The sequence below is a fragment of the Triturus cristatus genome, chromosome 8 (genome assembly GCF_964204655.1).
Source record: "Triturus cristatus chromosome 8, aTriCri1.1, whole genome shotgun sequence".
Classification (NCBI taxonomy): domain Eukaryota; kingdom Metazoa; phylum Chordata; class Amphibia; order Caudata; family Salamandridae; genus Triturus; species Triturus cristatus.
In genome coordinates this window covers 1672836231-1672857689 of record NC_140591.1, presented here as the reverse complement: position 1 = coordinate 1672857689, position 21459 = coordinate 1672836231, and the positions used below count along the sequence as shown (strand labels likewise).

At 43.6% G+C, this 21459-nt stretch overlaps 1 protein-coding gene across 1 annotated transcript in view; it reads right to left on the bottom strand.

Annotated features, from left to right (window-relative positions):
• The window catches only part of LOC146808565 (vomeronasal type-2 receptor 26-like), a 149011-nt gene that overhangs the window by 38582 nt on the left and 88970 nt on the right, over window positions 1-21459 (bottom strand). The window contains exon 4 of the mRNA XM_085624013.1: window positions 13316-13534. Within this exon, the coding sequence (XP_085480139.1) occupies window positions 13316-13534 (219 nt within the window). The remainder of the gene's footprint in view (window positions 1-13315; window positions 13535-21459) is intronic.

Sequence of the window (21459 nt, the reverse complement as noted above, 5' to 3'; positions counted from 1 at the left end):
ACTGCAGTCATTTCTAGCTCAGACATCATGTTATTACCAGTCTCGGAGTACCAATCATCAGAAAAGGTACTGGAGGTAATAAAGTCACTTAATGAAATTTTAAATAAGTGTGGAATCTTCAAATGTTCCGACGGGCCAAAAATTTCATATTCAGTTCTGTCCCAAACTATACCATCTGGTATAGGAACGGCTGTGATGTTCACTGCTGACAAGTCTCTTGCTTCACAATGGGATGATTTGTGTGGCTGGAGAAGTAAGTTCACTCTTTTACTTGCTGTGTCCATTTGAATATATCATCCATTAATCAGCATACCCAGAGTTATAACCAGAGCTAACCAAAGTAGAAAGAAGAATATTCCCAAAACAATCCATAGTTCAATTCATGGTGAAACCAGATAAGTCTTTTGCAGGAGATGAAAAAAGTCTGTTGCTTGTTCTTTGAAAGTTCTTTGTGCTGGCGTCGTTTCAGGTTCACTGGGATCCTCAGAAAATGTATCAAAGTTAATGAAATAGCCAGAGGCAGTTCTGTCAATGGTTGGAATTGCATCAGGATTTGTTGAAATTGCTGGAACCAGTCGATCACTTGTTACTTCATTGTAGACAGGTGTATCAGGCCGAACAGTTATTTGGGTCTCAAGAGGGTCGAGTTCCATAGCTTTGTTGCTTAGTCCTTCATTTCTCACTGTAGAATCTTCAAAGGTGATGAGTCTCTCAGTTTGAACCTCTTGGATTGTAGCTAGCGGAGTGCGCCTGCTACATTGTCGGAGTCCACTTGGCCTACTCCTTAGCATCGGCCACATAGTGTGATTTGATCAGGTCGATGGACACAAATCTTTTCTCCATTTTACCAGCAAGGGGTGGCAGTAGTACTGTTCTTGCTCCGTGGATTGCTAGGACAGGTACTGGTTGTCTGTAAGAAGGCCCATATTCCTTCTTGTCCGCAATCTTTTCTCTGACTAGATCACCAAGCTTTGGGATCCAGACAGGCCTTGCTGGGACGGTTGTTTTTTCCCCAGTTGTGGTTGGCTTCAGGAACACGTTGCTTTGTTTCGATCTTAGTTCATTTAAGTCCTGTAAAACAGCCAAACGATCTTTGATATCAAACTTTTTATTTTCCACCACTGTGTCTTTGATGTCAAGGTCCGGAATCAACATTCTAGTTCCAAATAGGACTTCATATGGAGTGACACCCACTAGAGAACTTCTTGGCAAATTGTTTAATGAGCGTTGGAACCCATAAAGATGTTCGACCCACCTTCACCCAAACCTAATACCCTAGCTGTTATAGACTGCTTTATGTCCCGGTTTTTGCTTTCCACAACAGAATTTCCCTCAGGATGGAATGGAGAAAAATACCGCAATGCTACGCCCAAACTGGCCATGGCTTCTTTGTAAGCTCGAGAGCTAAACGCAGGACCCTGGCCAGAATGTAGTGTGCCAATTGCATATGTGCCGATAAAGACACGCAAATCTTTTATAACAGTTCGAGCGTCATCCGAGCACTGAGGCCACATCCAAAGGAACCTTGATTTAGTGTTTGTGGGACTGCATTCGTCCACAGGGATGGCTGCATGTAGATAGTCTAATGCGGTCTAACATTGGTGTCTATACTGGGCTGGCTACGTCGTAGACAGGTGCCTGGTGGCGTTCTGTACTGTGATCTCTATTGCAGTCTATCCATTTATTGATAAAATTGTGAATCAGGGTATTCATTCCTGGCCACCAGTACATCTCTTTTAGTTTTAAAATTGTTTTAGAGATCCCCTGATGTGTCAGACCCTCTTCCAGATGAGCTTCGTAAATCAAAGCTGCTCTTCGTTCCATGTTTGGTATTACCCTATGCCCCACTCCAGGGATTCGAGCAAACGGAACATTGTTCCATCAATTATATATGAGTATTTGAGTGGAAACCTTTTAGGTAACGCTGCACTGCTGCCTTTGCTTGAAGCATTGACAGCCAGTATTATTTCACTGTCTATTTTTGTTTTTGAACGAGTGATTGCAGCTACGGAAGCCGTTTGCACAGCCCCTTTCGTGGCTTCATCAGCCAATGAATTCCCTTCAACGTGAACGCCATCATGTTGATGACTCGGCGTATGTATCACGTGAGTGTTTTGTAGTCTGTTTCTCAAATGAACTACTTGTTCCCAAAGCGTTTTATGCTTGATCGTGCCACCTTTTGCATCTTTGAAACCATTTTGAAGCCAATTCTGTAAATATTCATTGTATGATTGGACACAATAAAAATAATTGCACACTATGGGTAACGGGAATTTGCGATCCGTATTTTCAAGTGCCATTTTAAATGCTTGTAGTTCAGCTCGCTGAGTTGTACAATCTCCTAGAGATTGCGTTTTTGTGACCATTGGTATGAATTTGCCATTGCGCATACGACCTTCAACGATCGCACATGCGGGACCATAAGCTTGCTTACCCCCATTGTGCAGATCCGTCAGTATAAATTATAAATTCGTACTGGTCAAGAGGGAGAATTTCAGTGGGCAGAGGACATTTGTGTTCGTATTGCAGGAATGCTTGTGTTTGTAAATAAGGATCAAAAACATATTCAACATCAGTTGCAGCAAGAGAATTAACCCACTGTATCCATCTTGGATGTAAAGCTTTTGCATTCGGAATACTCGCTTTTGTAACTGCCTCTAAGGCTGGTACAGGGGTTACGACCATAATGCGTTTCCCCTGTGCTAGGGCTCTTACTTTTGCTACAGCGGTTTGAACTGCTGTCAGAATTTTTTCTGTCGATGTAAATTTCATTTCTGCTTGCGTATACAAATGTGATTTGTATGCAATTGGTACTTTTTCACATTCGTTAAAAGTTAAGTAGGTGAATCCGCATTGACCTGGAATGATTTGGATCACTAAGTTGCGTACGTTTATGCGTGTTTGTAAGTGTTTTGTTGCTAACATGTCAGCTTGAAGTGAACGCAGAATATCTGTGTGTTCTTGTGTCCAATGTGTGATTTTAAAATCAGGTTTGATTAATTCATAGAGAGGTTTAACCCTTTCTGCGTAGTTTAGAATGTATGTTCTTCCAAACTTTAGGAAACCTAGAATCGACTGTAAGTTTTTCATTGTTTTTGGAGGTTGGAGCAGCGCACACTTTTCTAAAAAGTTGGCTGACAGGCTTTTGCCTTAACTTGATAGTTCATATCCTAGGAAAAGGACGTTGAGATGGGCAATTCTCGATATTTTTAAATTGAATTTATAACCTTCAGAGGTGAAGCCCAGCATAATGGTATTCACCCTGTTCAAGTGCCTGTTCAGATCATCGTCTGTCAGATAGATATCATCAACATATGATAATGCCTCGTCATCATGAATTTATAGTAACTCTGTTACCCTTGAAGAGAATAACCCTGAACTATTCTTGAATCCCTGTGGGAGACAACAGAATTGAAGCTGGGTCCCGAATTGAGAAAGCTGTCAAATACCTACTTTCAGGTGCTATGTTTTGACAAAAGAAACCGTTAAAAATATCTAATGTGGTTTTATATTTTTTACGCACAATGTTATTAATTAATGGTGTACTATGTGCATGTTGCACTGCAGATGTTTTACAACAAGAGTTTAGGTGTCTGTAATCCAAAACTAGACAATATTTATTGTCTGGTTCGGAAACAGGAAACAAAGGATTGTTCATTGATGAGGTGCATGTTTCAATCACCCATTGGTATTCAAGTTGATCTAAGATCTCCCTAACCTGTTTTTTAGCTTCTTGCTTAATTGGATACTGCCTTTGTGCAGTTGGTTGAGTGATTTTTTAACTGGATCTTATGGTGAGGTGAGTCCTCATCCAATGCTACATGATTTTTGTATAATACTGGGGCTTGGCCCACTGCCCATTTCCTGGCATAAGTATATTTTAAATGTACTGGAACATGGTTAGAGAAGGCTGGCATAATGATGTCTTCGCTATGTGGGCACTCTCTGACAACTTCTGGTGGCCAGTCCCGTTCTGCTAGAAGTATATCAAAACCCTTTGAAAGTCGCTCCCAAAAGAGTGCTTTCACTTTTCTTGGTATGTCTCCCTCCATCCGGAGTGTTATTTCATATAACCTTTGTGGAGAACTAACCCTGGTGTCTGCAGTTTCAACTCGAATGTCTTCTTTCAGGTACACTGTCTCCAGAAGTCCCTTCAGGTTCTGGCGAGCTATTGATACTTCTGCTGCGCTGTCCAACATTGTCTGAGCCCATTCTCCGTTCTTGAGTTGTGTTCTCAGAATCCTCGGCATGTCTGATGTTCAGACCTGCTACTTTCTTCTTGGAGAATTGAGGTTTTGGTTTGTTTTTCTGAACTTCTTTCAGATGTCTGTGACGATATCTGAAAGGTACGAGAGGAACGTGTATCAGTATGTTGATACCTGTCAGGTTTTCTCAAATTATCCCTATTTCTGAGGTTATACCTCCTTTCAGAGGGCTCCTTTTGAGGAGACCTACCTCGAGATTGAGAATCTTTCTCTTTTGAATGTTGTTTGTTATTTTCCCACTTCTTTTTAGAAGAGGTAGGATTGCTTTTAGTAAAGGCCTTTTCAGGACTTTCAGACAGTTGTGGTTTATCTGGTTTCCCTCCCACACTGTCTCGGACTAATTCTTCATAGGATTTTTCAATTATTCTGGCTAGTTTTTGTGGTTGTTCTGTAAAATTCCCTTAATTTCTGGCGGATTGCCACTGATGCTGCTTCTCCTTTAATATTAGATAATATTATTGTTGAGATCTGGTCGAAATTTTTCAGTAACTTCATACCTAAATTCAGATCAGGCTCTGCCCCGTATTCGTTTTGAATTTGTTTCAGGACATCTGGTATTACCGCCATAGATGGAACACCATGTGTTTTAGTGTAGATAGCAGTAAAGACTGTGCCCCAAGTGGTGCAGTCTTCCAGATGTGGTGTGATCCCCATTGGTAAACAGTTTGTTAGAATTCTATGTTTCTCATAAGGGCTGGTATTAGGAAATACCGCTTCGATATGAGCAATTTTTTGAGCTATCCAGAACGGAATTTGTTCACATTTTGTGGGCATTTTACCCATGACTGCATATAAAGTCTGTGGTGTGATTTTTAGCGCATTCCCCTGGTGAGAGGTTTGTCTTGGAATGGCTATTGTTGGTTGGACTGTGAAAGTCTGCATGCCATATTGAACCAATTGTCTATATATTTTGATTAACTCCTTGAGTTGAGCAAGTAATTCTTCATTTGACATTTCTTCAATGTCCAGATGAGATCTGTAGCCGGCTAAAATCGGCCATGTTGCTCCTGGTCTACCTAGAGGACCGAGCCTGGTAACATGATTGTAATGTTTTAGGGCGCCTTTAAACAAGAGCTCATGCTCCTGGTATGTGAGTGGAATTTCAATACCCTCGAAAGGAATATATTCCTGAGGTGGTTCATCTTCTTTGTAGAAGTGAAACGTTTTAGTTACTGGATTTGATTCTGGGAATACTATCCATGAATAGAATACCCCTGTCTGGTGAGATTCGTGTGCCTCTATCACAAAAACTGCTCTACCACTTCTTTGTGTTAGGCCATGTTTTATAAGTTTTAGAGTGATGGCTCTCCTTAAATTTGGAGCGATGATTTTCGCATTTTCATCGGTTTCATTAAAACCTGTATAATCAAAAGCTGCTGTGACATCGTCGGGCAGAGCCCCACCGGTTCCGGTGTTATTATCCCCATTTAGGGACATTGTTTAATGAAAATTGCAGAGCAAGTTTCAAGGGAACAAAGATAAGGTGCCCAATATTTTGGAACACTGTATCCTTCAACGTTGAACAAACCAAACAGCTAATACGTAGGATTTTTGGCCTACTCAACTATGGCAGATATTATCCCTACCCACTCCAGACGTCTTATGGAGCATTATGAGTAGGGCTCTCTGAGAAAAGCATGACTGAGTTAGTGCCTTATCAAACCGTTGGGCGCCATGTAGTGCAGTTCCTATATCCCTGATAGGCTCTGCGCATTGGAATAATATACACTATAGTTTTGACAAGGACTGAGGTCAGTATGTCTCTATCGAGTACATTAAACTTAAATACTTGTGTGTGCCAGCTAACTCAGAGGTCACTAGAAACTTCTCGAATAAACGAGAAGGGATTAGTTTCTGACAACCGCATAAACATGACAACCTTGTTTCCCTTAGAATCGGAACAATCTCAGAATCGTGGAAACAATAGATAACAGTTTCATTCAGTCAATCGTGCATGCTTCGTTTCTACAGAGTTACACAGAAATGGATAGATGGGCGTTTCAATAAAAAGGGTTTATTGAACAGTCTTATTTCTCGTTCAAGAGATATGAACTGCTACAATCGTAAGACAGAATGCGAAGTATAATACGTATAGCGTTAGCAGTAAGATAAAATAATACTGCAATAGCATGGTTTGTAGCTATGACAGATATTCATAAAAATACATACATAAATAACACAGGCTAAAATGTTAATACTCATCTGATGCTTCTAGCTAGTTCTACTCCAGTGTACCTAACCTAAGTGTAGTACAAGGTAAGAAGTAGGTGCTGTTTGTCTATAGTCTAGTTTAGCTATAGTTGCCAAGATTTGCCAAAAGTCCCTCTAGGTTCTAGTCCGCTCCATATCTTAGAATGAGTGAGGTTGGAATCTCTTTCCGAGTCTCGATCTCTAACACCCCACAAGGGGAGTCAGAAACACTGGAGCTGGATCCTCTGCGAGGAGGATGACAGCGTCTGGTCAGTGTTTCAGGCGGGGACTTGACTTCCTTTCGAACTTGCCGTGGCGAGCCGCGTTGTGCAAGTAGGCAGCCGAACCGTGGTTTGCCATGGTAAGTGAAGGTATATTTATACTTTGAAGGTGTTTAGGAATGCCAGTATTGACGTAAAAGTCGGGCAGAAGAACGTCATGAATGAACCCCTAAGGAATATATGTTCATGCATAATAAATGAGTTCTTGGAGAAATCAATATCCAAGCAAGGGGAAGTCCTAAAAGCTTAAGAGTCTGGTTTTCCAAGAATTCATTGTGACGTAGATGAACGGATGTAGGTGGCCATGCCTGTATTTGGTTAGCATGGATAATGCCTAAATAAGGGTAGGATTTCTGTGCCTAAATATGGGCAATGCAAATTGTGCAAATATAAGGACATAAATCAGGAAACCTATATCCGACATCTAAATCGACAAACAACACTATCAGCTCATGGGTTAAGTCATGTAACTGCCTACCCTTTATAAATCCCCTCTGATCATTGTGAATCAAGAGGCCGACCATCCGATCCAACCTTTTAGTGATTATCTGAGTATACAATTTATAATCACTATTAAGAAGGGAGATCGGCCTATACGATTTACATAACCTTGGATCTTTGTTAGGCTTTAACAAAATGATTATTGTGGCTAGGTCGCAGGATGGGGGAGGTTCTTGTTTTAAAATATACGCCGAATTAAAGAGATCAAGCAAAATGGGAGCCAATTCTTCTTTCAAATGGGAGTAAATTTAGTTTGGAAGAGCATCAGGTCCAGCAGCCTTGCCTTTCTTTAGGCTTTTTATTGCGCTATACATTTCTTCTATTGTAAATGGGGCGGATAATTCTTCTCTAAGTTCATCACTGAGAGTGGGAGGCTGATATCTTGAAAAAAAGCTGCTATTCGATCCCTTTCCGGGTTTGTGTCTTCTGTGTAGAGATCTTGAAAGAATGAAACAAATGCCTGTTCAATCTCCCCGTCTTCAGTGATTCTATTCCCGGTAGTTTGACATTTTATTTCTTATATCGAATTTCTGGCTTGATCTACTTTTGCCTTCCATGCCAAAAGTTTGCCACATCCTTCCCTGTACTCATAGTTAGCAAGTTTACTTGCTTCCCATTTTTACTTGACCTTAATCTCCAGATAAGAGCCGATTATATGAAAATATTTTTAATAAATTGTTTTCGAGTTAAAAATGTCTTCTTTTTATTTTTCCCTCTACTTTATCAAATGGAGATCTCTGTCCTGACTATAGTGTCTCCCTAATATAAGCCTATCATATTCTTAATATTCATTTTTGAGTTATATAATTTTTTTAATTTTCTTTGTACTTTACCATAGGCAGTTGCCGCAGTCGGGGTGGAGATAGGATAGGCCTATCGTTGTACATGCAGAATTTTCCTCCCCGACTGCTGGACCTCCACAGTTGTAATGCTATTATTAATTAGTAGTTTTAAATTACACAAAAATGGTAAACTTACACAAAAATGCAAGTTTACCTTTGTGACTCAGGCCCGAAGGGTTTAGCTGTGGAGTAGTTAATCACAAGTTATGCAACAAACATTAAGCGGGTTGTGCATCATCCCGTTTTAGATACCCCTTCTCGACCGGTCACATGAGTGACTTACACTGATCCAGCTACCACTCGAATCACTAGCTGATCAGGTTTGCGTTTTCCAAACAATACATACATATATTCTAATATACATACATTTCTGGCGCTGGCTTATGAAGGCATTTCTGGAGGTGAATAAGCAAATGGGGTGTATCCAATTTTAATGTATATTTTTTAGGGTAAAGCGCATATATTATGACACTATTGATAGCAGAGTAGTGCACAAAGTTGTAATGCCAGCAAAATCAAACATACAGAAGTGGCGAGCCGCAACCAAATGTATTCCCGTTTGAAATGGGGGTCTCTAGTTGTTACTCTGTCCACATAGGGACCCTTCTTCCTAGTCAGGATAAGGGAGATAAACTTCTAAAGTAACCCCTGCTCACTCCCTTGGTAGCTTGGCACGAACAGTTGGGCTTATCTCAGAAGCAGTGTGTAAAGCATTTGTTTTATATTCAATATAGGTACCCTGATATAGGCCCAGGTAACTTCATAACCCCTCACCTATATTCTTCCCTACATTACACTTATAACGGTTTACAGGGACTGACCTTTTACCTACATTATGCATGAGGATTCTTGGAAGCATAGCAGGACTACCACGCCTGTATATTATCTATGTATACATTTCATGCCCGACGCCATCCTTAGGCTGACACAGTAATACAGCTAGGTAGGACCCCTGGGGAGACCACTGGGTATATATACATCACATCTTGCTAAGATAGACAGAGGAGACCATGACTTCCCTGCCGTCACACTGACCAGAGACGCTGACATTCCTGCATGCAGAGAATCCAGCTCGCAGTGGTCTAACATCCCTCGCTGGGTGTCCAACTCGAGACCAGGATGGGGTCCCACAGTCTCTCAATTCAGGTAATGGAGTTGACTTTATCCTAGAAGGATTCTTGGCTTAACACCTACACACATGCTAGGTACTCTTAGGTAAATCTAGTTAGGGAGGCATCGTAGGAATACGCATCTTTTTATTATCATGTATTTTATATACTTGTATGTATTCATGATTACTGCAAGATGGTAGAGCTTTACCATCCGTTTACTTTCATAGTGCTTCTAATCCTATATCTCGGTTGTTGCAGCTCACTATTTTACACCTGAATGACAACTGTTCAATAAATACTTATTGAAAACGCCCAGCCTGTTTATTCTGTGCATCTCTCTAAGACAGACTAAGTAAGCACGAGTGACTGAGAGAAAAGTACTATATTGTTTCTACGGTCCTGAGGGATCAGGGTTGCCATGTTTGATGGTTGCCAAGAACTATTCTCTCCTTGGTAAGAGGAGATTCTAGTGGCACTGTGAGCTAGCTGGTTCAAAAGGCCAACATTTCAGAATAATTCTGACACAAATCCTGCAGTGTATGCTGTCCGAACACGCAGATCCTGTATGACATTTGCACATAACCTACAGTAATACAGTGAAAACATTACAAATGGACATCACGCCAGTTTTAGAAAATATCAAATATTTTATGTGTGTAAAACAAGACCAAAAACAATAAAAATCCACCATACAGTTCTTAGAAATATCAATAAGCAAAAACAGACTAACAATACAGTTCCTTGAAGTCGATAGCTCTATCCAGGGGATATCACGGCGTTGTGAACAACAAATCCACACAGTTCTGGCTGACTGCAACATCGCTGGCCAGCTACGGTGTCGAGAAGACCCACAAAGAGTACCTTTAGGAATGCAGGGCATTGGTGGCCTCGTGATGGGCCTTGAAGAGCCGGCATCAGCAGGCGTTGGTTCTGGAAGTCATGCAGGAATCGTTGGGCCCTTGAAGTCACACGTGTTGCAGATCGAACTCCGTGCGGTTGAAGTCAGGAGCGCTGGCATTGGTGGGTGTCAGGGCTGCAGTGCCAAGTGCAGCAGTGTGGCGTGCGGTGCCCTGAGGTCGCAGTGCAGGCAGCGGCTTGGTGATGGTCATTCAGCAGCATTGGTGAGACCAGGGCTGTGGTGCAAAGTGGTGCAGTGCTCATTGCGGTGCTAGCAGGTCACAGTGAAGGCAGCGGCCTCATTGTTGCTGAAGCGCTGTAGTTGGCTGATGAACTAGAGCCAATGGTGCCAGCATCGGTAGGCCAACGTTGCGGTGCATCATGTAATTTACAGGGGAGCCCTCAAACCACGGTGCAGGCAGTGGCGTCATGTCGGCGTGGAGCGGTATTGTTGAGGATACCTGGGCGCCGGTGTGAAGCGAGGCAGTATGAAGTGCGGTGCCCACACATCATGGTGCAAGCAGCAGCTCGGTGGCGTCGTCGTCGGTGAGAACAGGGTTGCAGTGCGAAGTGCGGCGGTGCCGTCTGCAGTGCCCTCTGCGGTGCCTTAAGGCATAGAGCCAGCTGTTGCATCGTTTACAGCATTGGGTTGCTTTTTATTCTGTTGCAGCACAAAGAACACAGTTCCCAGTGCTGATAGAAGATGAACTTGAAGTCTTTGATGTTCCTGAGGCTTGTTGAATAGGTGGCAAGCTCTACCTCAAGCCCCTGGGGAAACTCAAACAAAGAAGTTGCAGAAAGTTCAGTTCAGTGCTTTCTCTGCCCAAGACAGAAGCAGCCACTGCAGGCCAACACAGCAAAGCACACATCAAAGTGAAGGTTCTTCCTCTCAGCTTCTCCAGCTCTTCTTCTTGGCAGGTTCCTTGATCCAAACGAGTTCTAATTCTATGGGGTTTAAGGTCCAATACTTATATCCAATTTTGTCTTTGTTTTTTTGGGGCAAGGGTCTCTGAGCCCAGCCCAAACCAGTTCTGTCCTCTCTAGTGCACTACAGGAGGTGAAGACAGCATCATGCAGAGGAGCCACTGCCCGTTCAGGCGTAAGTGAAACTCCTCCTACCACTCCAAATGCAGCCCAGGTCTATTCAGCTCAGCTAAGCGTCACCCAGGAAAGGCAGGACACACCTCGACCCCCCTTGTGGCTGTCTACATCCCCAGCCCCTGTCACTCCAAAACCAGACACTCAATACAGAAACCAGCAGAGGCACACAGAATGGTTAAATAGGAAAAGGCCTACTTTCTAAAAGGGCCAATTTCAAACACACAATTTAAAAACCATCTCCATAAAAAGATGTGTTATTAAAATTCTGAGTTCGGAAGACCTAAACTCCATTTCTCTATCTAATGACAAGTTATACTTGTAAGATGTGACAAAGTAACTCCCATGTTAGCCTATGGGACAGATAGCCATTCAATAGTGAAAAACTAAATTGGCAGTATTTTACTATCAGGAAATGTTACACACACCAGGACATGTCCCACCTTTCACATACTCTGCACCCTGCCAAGCAGGGAACCGTGGACCTACCTGAGGAGTGCCTTACATGTAAGAAAAGGGAAGGTTAATAATACCTGGCCAGGCCGACATGATAGTAAGAACTGTATGCAGACAATGAAGTGCCAGGTCTGAGACACCTTTGAAAGGCTGCTTGTGTGTGTGGCACAATCAGTGCTGCAGGCCCACAAGCAGCATCTGGTGTCCAGGCCCTGGGCCCACACAGTGCACTATACTAGGGACTTAGCAGTAAATTAAATAAGCCAAACATGAAAACACCAATCTATAAATACAATACAATTTACAGTAGGAGCACTTGCACTTTAACACTGAATAGCAGTGAGAATGTGTCTAGAGGCACTAAACCAGCAAAATGAAGTCAAACGTACCATTAAACACAGGAGGCCAGAAAGCAAAATGACAGGGGAAACAAGCCAAAAGATGCCTTGTCTAACAATCCCTTTGTTGCTTTTACCTTACAACCCTCCACAAAGACACAGAGGCACATATTTACAAAAGAATGGTGGAGCACAGTGCTAAGGCAAAATAGCTAACAGAACAATCTGCCATTCTGAAAACGCGGCGATGCAGCATTTTTACAACAATACTGTGCATCCCTGCCTTTTCCCTAGAGCTGGTGCTGAACTCAGCTGCCTAGCGCCAACGCAGGCACCCTTGTACCATAGAGGGAATGATTGTTTATGTGATAAACAAACCACAATGGTGAATTGTAACTTCTTTGTGTGCTGCATTGTGCAGCACACATAGAAGTTGCAAATCGTAATTTTTTTAATGATTGTTTATGTGCAGGAAGGGACACCTTCCTGCACATAAACAATCATCCACGGTGTTTTGTTGTTTCTGTGTGTGCTGCACAATGCAGCACACATAGAAACAGCAACAACGAGGAGAAATGAAGCATTTCTCCTCCTTTTGCCTCGGTAAGACCAGGTTTTCCCAATTAATAATTTTGGCTCTGCCTCCTATTTAAGTCACCCTTGTAAATAGGGGTAGCTGCCCAATCAATGGGTGTTGCAGTGGAACACCCACCACAAAACCCATTGCCCACCCCTTAGGGAGCCTTATTAAAAAGGTGACGTTCCTGTGGCAATAGGAACTTGTAAATATGCCCCAAAAACTCAACACTCAATTAACAAGCAGTTACACCCCCCAAGAAGGCTATAAGAAGTGTGTCAGTACTTGTTTTTTGTCATTTTTCCTCATTCTCCTTCTTCTCTTTGCTTAATATTTTTCTCCCCAGCTCATATTTTACCCAGGACCAATATTTTAGGAATGAAAAATCCTTTTACTTATTTTCACCTCCAGATTTAGTATTTTAGTTTTTGGTTGACCTAAAAGTCAACGTTTGCCTTTACCAGCTTCATCATAATTCAAATGTAGCTAGTTGGAGTTGTTATAACATTTCATCTTTCTACAAGTTACCAGAGTGCTGTGAATCTAGTAGTAGAACTAAAGAGGTTCACCACCCGCCCCATTCATATTACAACATGTCTGGAGGTTTAGTATATAAGCTGTTAAATATGTGTCCTAAATAGCTAAAAAGAATTGTAGAGTTCATAAATACAATAATGGTACATTCCATCTGGGCATTGATCCTGGTAAAGACACAAGGGTTACATATTATTGACAAGTGACAGTTATTTCTCTCTCACCTGGGAGCCTCCGCTCCACAAGACAGCGCTCATGTTGATAGTGACCTCTTCTCCTTGTCGGGGATCGAAGTATCCAACCTTCACCAATCGCAGGTCCTCATCGGTGTCCATCTGAGCAGTGCGGATGTCATAGGCACCAGGTGCATACCCATTTGCTTCAAAAAATATTCTTTCTCCATTTTTGATATGAAATGTATTTTTTTTCACATAATAGAAGACCTGGGGTTTGAGAGGCACACAAAAGGTAAACAGGAATAAAACCTTCAGTGCAGAAAGATTTGTAACATAGACTAAATTCTTAAACCAATTCATTCTTGTTCACAGGCAAAACACAAGATTTGGAAGACATATGTGAACTCAGTTACTCTGCTTTATCCAGTAAATTAACAGGGCCTCAGCACCCTGTTGTGATCACATGTGTACATCAAAAGTGCAGCATGGACCACAAGACCCAAGCTATACTTCACTTATGGGACCTAAGTAGGCCAAATAAGTCTGGTGTTGCTTGTGCTCCCTTGCAGAGTCATCCTGGGCCAGCAGCACGGGCTGGAGTTTCCTTATTGAAACAAGACCAATGCTGGTCTTTGCTTAGAAGGGCACAGTGGTTAAAAACATTATTGTTTGGTGAAGTTGCTGCAATTGAAAGCTTTGTTAATGATAACAAGGAGCTTGCAAGTTGAGTGAAAGGGTTTAACATGTGTCCCCTACAGCTGACAGAGGGGAGATCTACCAAACTCTAAGGTGTAAAAACCTAGCAGACTGTCAGCATTGATGTGGCCTACCCTTGGTCTGTGTTCCGTCCTCAACTCCATATGCTGTAAGGAAATAGATCACCTTAACAATTTTGACCCCTCATTTGCATGAGCTACCTGAGGGGCCTGTGGTCAGTCTGAATCAGGAATGTGTGCCAAAAGCTTCTCTCTCTATTGAATTTTACCTCTGTCCCCTGGGGATTAACATTCTGGAGATGAAGGCTACAGGTTGGTCCAGGCCCTCCTCATTTAGCTGTGATAACTCTGCCCCTATGCTATGTTCTAGGGTATCTGTTTGAACAATGAACTCTTTGGAGAAGTCAGGGGCCGTGAGCAAAGTCAGCTTTATCAAGGGGGCAACAATGGTGCCATATCCCTTGATGAACCTCCTGTAGTACCTAGTGAGGCCCAAGAATGCTATGACCTCAGCCTGGGTTTTGGGGGGCTCTCATGCCATGATATTCTCTATCTTGGCCTGGAGAGGCAACACCTTACCCCTTCCCAATAGATCTCCCAAGTACACCAAATACCCCTGACCTATCTGGCACTTGCTGGCTCTGACAGTTATGCCTGGCTGTTTTAGAGCCTGAAGCACTTCCTGGAGGTAGAAAATATGGTCCTTCCAACTGCTACTTAGACAGCTATGTCATCCAGATAGGCAGTTGAGAAGCCTAAATACCAGTAGGTACCTGGTTCACCAACCTCCGGAAGGTGGTAGGGGCATCTGTGAGCTCAAAGGGCATCACATGAGATTGGTAGTGGTCCTCTGGAGTGGATATGGCTGACCTATCCTTGGGATGGGATGAGCATCAGTCTTTGTCACAGAATTTAGCCCTCTATAACCTACACAAAATCTCAGTTCAGGTGTGGTGCCCAGTGGGGCAGCTTTTGGTACCAGGACCACAGGACTATACCAGGGCTAATGGGGGGTTCTATCACCCCCCAACTCCAACATCTTAGAGACTTCACTCTTGATGCTAGCACTCACCTTAGCCGACAAACTGTAAGACTTATTCTTAAGAGGGAGGTTGTCTCCTGAGTCGACATCATGGGTACACAGGAGTACGGGACAAAAGAGAACAGTCCTGCTCCAACACTGGGCGGCAGTCCCTCTGCTATTCAGGAGTTAGAGTGGGGGAAAGGATTACTCCTTCCACAGACCCATCCTTCTCTTGGAGTCCAAGAGGTCAGGGAGAGGTTCACTATCCTCTTCTTCTTCTCAATCTGTCACCAACAGCATGGTGATCTCTGACCTCTCAAAGTGGGGTTTGAGGCGATTGATGTGTCCTGGAGGGCCCTGGGTTCCACAGGTTAAATCACCCAAAATGTCTGCCCAGGCTGCAATTCCACAACTTAGCCAACTGGCTTCTAAAGACCAGCATGTAGCTCATTACATTGATTATTTATTTATGTATTTATTTATTTATAGAGCGCTAACAATCATCCTGAAGGATATCACGGCGCTATGTAGCAAGAATTCGTTGTACAGTTACCAGCGGGAATAGTGAATCTGACAGATCTTAGATTTTAGGAAACAGATGGATTTTAAGTTTTTTCCTAAAAACCAAATAATCTGCTTTAAGGCGTAGATTTTGAGGTAATTCGTTCCACTTTCTTGCTGCCAGATATGAGAACGAAGGTCCTCCTGCCCTCACTTTCCTTATGCGCTTTGTCCTGGCCTGCGCTTGGTAGAGTGACTGTAGGCACCTCGTAGGAGCGTAAAATTCTATTTTATTCTGGAAAATTCTTGGTCCACTACAGTGTATTGCCTTATGTGCGTGACTGAGAAGCTTGAACACTTTTCTCTGCCGCATGGGTAGCCAGTGGAGTTGTTTCATGTACATGGATGCTGAGCTCAGTCTGCTTTTATTGCACACCAGTTTTGCTGCAGCGTTTTGTAGTACCTGTAGGTGTGTAAAGAGGTAGTCTGCCATGCCTACGAACAAAGCATTGCTATAATCTAGCTTGCTAATGAGCAGGGCTTGTGTGACTGTTTGTCTGCACTCCAATGGGCTCCAGAGAAAGAATCTTCTTAGCAGTTTCAGAGTTGCAAAGCCCCTTCCACACAGGGCCCACACATGGTCCTTCATGGAAAGGGTATTGTCAATAAGGATGCGTACGTTTTTAGCACATTGCTTGGGTGCTGGGGCATCTCCCAGGGTTTGTGGCCACCAAGTGGCATCCCAAATCAAATTGGCTCCACCAAAGAGCAGTATGTCCGATTTCCCTGCGTTTAATTTCAGGCAGTGTTCTGACATCCATTGTGCCATCTCTGCGAGGCAGTTTTTCAGTTTTGCTTTGATGTACATCCTGGGGATTCTTCCTGGGAGCTTGCCCCCACCCTCTTTACCAAACTCAGAGGTCCTCTAACAGGATGTCCGTGCAGAAGCTCGAAGGGGCTGAAGTCCATTCCCTTCTTTGGTACCTCAGTGTAGGCAAACTACAGGCATGGTAAGAGTATGTCCCACTTATTCCTCAGGGCCTCCAGTATGTCTCTAATCATGCCTTTCAGAGTCTTGTTGAATCTCTCAACAAGCCCATTTATTTGTGGATGGTAAAGAGTAGAGAACTTGTAGGTTACCCCACACTCTTTCCACATTGACTGCATGTATGCAGATATAAAGTTTCGGTCCCTGTCAGACAGAACTTCCTAGGGGAAACCCACTCGGGTAAAAATCCCCATCAGGGCCTTTCCTACAGCAGGATCAGTCATGGTCCTCAGGGGGATTTCCTCTGGGTAGCTACTGGCATGATCCATCAGAGCCAGGATAAAGCTGTTGCCTGATGCAGTCTTGGGATCCATAGGCCCAACAATGTCGATGCCCCCCTGCTCAAATGGTGTGTCAATGACAGGCAAGGGATTAAGGAGGGCTTTCAGCCTCTGCCCTGTCTTCCCACTGGCCTAGCAGGTCATGCAAGTCCTGCAGAATACATAGGAGGAATTCTTGATCCGAGACCAATAGCAGTAGGGGACAAGCCTTGCAAAGGTCTTATCTTGGCGCAAGTGTCCTGCCAGGGGATCTCATGTGCCAGCTCCAGTAGGAAAACCCTGTAGCATTGGGGGATCACCAGGGCCCCTGTTGCCCATGCACAGGAGCCTTAGGCTCACTCTAAAGGAGGTTGTCCTCCCATTAAATTTGAGAACTCCCAGAGGCATCACCTGCTGCTTGGGCTTCAGCCTGTTTCCTCATTCTCTCAAGGGTTGGACACTTCCACTGTGAACTACATAACTCCTCCTTGGTGAGTCTTCCTTCTACATGCCATGCAGCAAGTGTAGGCAGGTCACCAAGGAAAGCAGTGCCCTCTTCAGTGTGTTCTGTGGCGGCCACCACAAATGCTCCATCCACCTCACTCCACCTCCAAAATCAGGTTACCCTCCTCCTCAGGAATCTCCTGCTCCTCCTCTGGGATGTCATCCCCTGTAACCTGGGTCTCTGCCATGCCCTCAAACCATTCTAGAAGTCCACCTTCCTGGTAAAGCCCATTGTAGACACTTGAAAGTTCTTGCAGACATTTTTCAGCTGTTGCACAGTATAGGATTCTAGACTGACCAGCTCAAACTCAACTCCTGCAGCTGCAGGTATGGCTTCTCCAGAGAGAGATATAATTTAGCAGAACAATCAAAAAGCCAATGAGGGAGAATTGGAAAAAGCTTGAATTGGTCTTAGGGCTAGAGTTGTAGAGAATGCTGAATTATTATATGTTACTGGACCAACACAAGTCCTATTCTCATCACTGAGCACCAATGTTTGAACTGGGGTTTCAGGTTGGCAAAGGTATGCACCCTGTCCAAGCAGGAACCACCACTCTCCTCGGTGTAAGCGAGATACACACTAAAAGATAACCTGTGTCACCCTCTGGTAGCTTAGCACAGAGCAGGCAGGCTTATCTAAAGAGGCAAGTATTTGATAACCACACAGACAAAGTAACATGATGAAAACACTACAAAAACACTCCACTTAGGTTTAGAAAAATAGAGCATATTTCTATGAGACTATCAAGAATCAAAAAGACAAAAATCAAATAAGTAGAACCAGAGTTCTGAATTTTTGAAGAATAAACCAAAAATAGTGCTTTGAAGTCAATAGCGCTAAAAGGATACTTGAGGTCGTGCCCGACCGGGGTAAATCCAACGTTCAGGCCAACCGCGATGAAGGGCAGGCAGGCTACAGGAGCCAAACAGGTCCTGCTAACAAAGTTCCTTGAATAGAGCAAAGCTGTGACGTTCAGGACACAAGGCCAGGGGTCGAGGCGGTGCTGCGTCGTCATCAATCCAGTGGATGGAGACGAACGTTGGTGCCAATCCACTCTGTGGATGGAAGCTTCGTAAACAAAACCCTGCATGATGCAGGCACTGCATCATCGTTGAACCACGTTGCCTATCAGCGGTGCTCTCTCCCAGCGACCCCTGCGTCGGCAATGAAGGTGATGCATCAGTTTTGATCAGTGCAAAGTTGCCGCTTCCTCAGCATCAATGTAGGAAAAGCTGTATAAAACCCACTTCTGAGGCCCAGGACTGGAAGGGGCACCTCAGGAAGAGGTCGGACTCATAGATGACAGAGTCCAGCAGCACCAGGAGGGTTGTAGGAAGTCTTTGATGACCCTGAGACTTCAAAAAATAGGAGGCAGCCAGCAAGTCCTTATAGTCACTGTGGGTTCAAGTGAGTTGGGACCACTACTTGTCCTCGGCAGGGCAGAGATCAGTGGGCAGTAGGGCAACTCAGCACAGCAGTGAAAGCGATTCCTTAGTCAAGCAGAGTGGCAATCCTGGTGACACAGTAGTCTTTACTCCTGGCAGAGTTCTTCACAGGTCCTGTAGTGTACTGTCTCGGTATGGTCAGAGCCCCAGTAATTATTCCCAAATGTGGCTTTGAAGTGGGGGTGACTTCAAAACAGCTGTGTGAAGTGCACAGGTCCCCTTTCCTCCCAGCCCTGTCTGCCAGGCTATCTATGGAGGTTAACCAGGCCTTTGTATGGGACACAGGACACTGCTAATTCAGATGCAAGTATCAGCTTCCACTCCCACTTCCTGTCCAGTAAGGCTATCAGAATGCAGTGAGTCCTCAGTCATGCTCACCCTTCCGGTGTTTGTGGCTGTCGAGAGTGATTGCACAAAGTGTAGCTGTCACCCAGCCCAGACATGTATTGGATACAGGATGCAAGGCACACAGAGCAATAACAGCAGAGAAATGTACACTTTCTAAAAGTCCCATTTCTAAAATAGCAATGTTAAATTCAACTTTACCAGTAAAGATGTTTTATCGTTACCATTCCAAACATATGAATCATGATGCAGCTACTCCTTTCTAATAAAGAATTACAGCCTAAAGGTTTTTTAAGGAATTCCCAATACTATACAATACTATAAATAGTGAAAAGCGAATTTAGCTGTTTGTCAATACCAGGACATGTATAACTTAAAAGTACATGTCCTACCTTTTAGTTACACAGCACCCTAGGGATGAACTATGTTAAATACAAGGAGAGTTTAAGGCTTGGCAAGTGGTTTTAAATGCCAAGTAGAAGTGGCAGTAAACTGCACACACAGCCCCTGCAATGGCAGGCCTGAGACAGGTTTGAAACAAGGCTACATGTATGGGTGGCACAAGCAGTGCTGCAAATTTAGATTACAGGCTCTGTGTATATGGTATACAACTTTACAAGGGACTTATAGGTAAACTAAAGATGCCAATCAGGTTTACAGCAATGTCACCATATTTAGTGGAGAAGCACATGCACCTTGACACTGGTCAGCAGTGGTAAAGTCCTCAAAGTCCTATGGCCAACAAAAAGATACAGAAAAAAGTAGAGGTAAGAAGGCAAAATGTGCATGGGAAGACCACCCTAAGGATGCCAGGTCTAACAATCATGAAGAATAGAGCAGCTCTTAAGTGGGTTGTTATATATCGATACAGTCAATGTATCATTTTCCATAAGTGTGCAAGGCGGTTTGGTGTTGTGGTCGTACCTCTTTCAGTGTGGTATGTATGCTGTTAGCGGCAATTAGCAGCAGGTACCTCCTTAACAAAGTTCCCCACATCCCCTCAAAAGGCACATGCTGGACTAGGACACATTTTACCAGTTATAGGGTAGAGGAAGTACACCTCCTTAGGAAAACAATAACAGAGTTTAACTCCATCTGCCCTGTACCTAAAGCATGAAGACAAAAAGGAAAAATGAGAATTCCAATGTAAATGGTAAAGGGAATAAGACTTCTGTCAATGTTGGAACATATGGTCAACAACGCCAGTGACAAATTATTGTCTAGCACATAATGTTTGTGCCTGACTGGACTTAAATGTATTAGTGCATTTCACTAATTTGCCTATGGTCTAGCCAGGAATTTAAGTCCCCTGAATTATCTGATCGGGCCAGGGGATAGTCGTCCATCTGGATAAGAGTCTGCCCCACCACTCACTTTCTAGACTTGTTTCAGTGCAGCATTATGTCCCACTTCCTCAGACCCCCTTTGTCTTCCATTGGGCGCACTTTGTTCTCAGCAGGTTGGGGTGCAGTTCGGTGTCTGTCAGAGGGAGGCAGGTTTAGCCCCATGCCTTCTGTATCGATTTGATGACCCAACGATTGGCCTGCCATCTCCCCCATCTCATGTAAGGGGTTTTCTAGTTACTCAAGCTCAGGTTTGGCTTATTCTTATGGGAGGACCCGCGGTGGGCTTTCTATAAGGGACAAATTAAGCCTCAGGATAGAAGCATCCGCTGTATATGCTGACAGACACGCATATATAAGTCCTTTATATTAAGGTTAGCTATAACTCCTTTTGCTTTTATATCGTTAACTTCAATAAATAATTTTTTATATCCTTGTCATTTGTTTGGGGATCTTTTTAGTTTTATCATGGGCCTGGAAATACCTGGGACAGGCAAGAGACTGAAACCGCAACTTTTATCGTGTGGTGAATTTGATGCTAAGCACAGCGATGAGCTAATAGAGTTCGGCTGCGTGAGCTCAGCTGCTGAAAGTGCAGAACGGGATGCCAGGGGGTTGGAGTTGAGGAAATCTGTTGCACCCTTAGACCTTGTAGACGTCAACGTCTTTCAGGGTGTAGGGCCATGTAAACCAACCTCTATAGAAAGGGGACGGCCTTCTGTTAAAGATTATATATTTGCCTCCAAGCAGTTCTTGCAAAGGTGTTTCAAAGGTGCAGTAATAGAAACCCAGTGAGGAAACCATAATGCTCTTATGGTTGAGGGTATTCAACTGCTGTGCAAAGAGAAACACCATTAGCCCATGATGGAATTAAATGACATACAACAGATGAGCTCAGATGAATATGGCGCCTCAAAGGTCCTAATGTCACACTGGGTCTGCTCCTTAAAAATGATCTCTCTGCATTTTTGGGGTTTTTAGGTGAAAATTTGGGGGAAGTCCTAG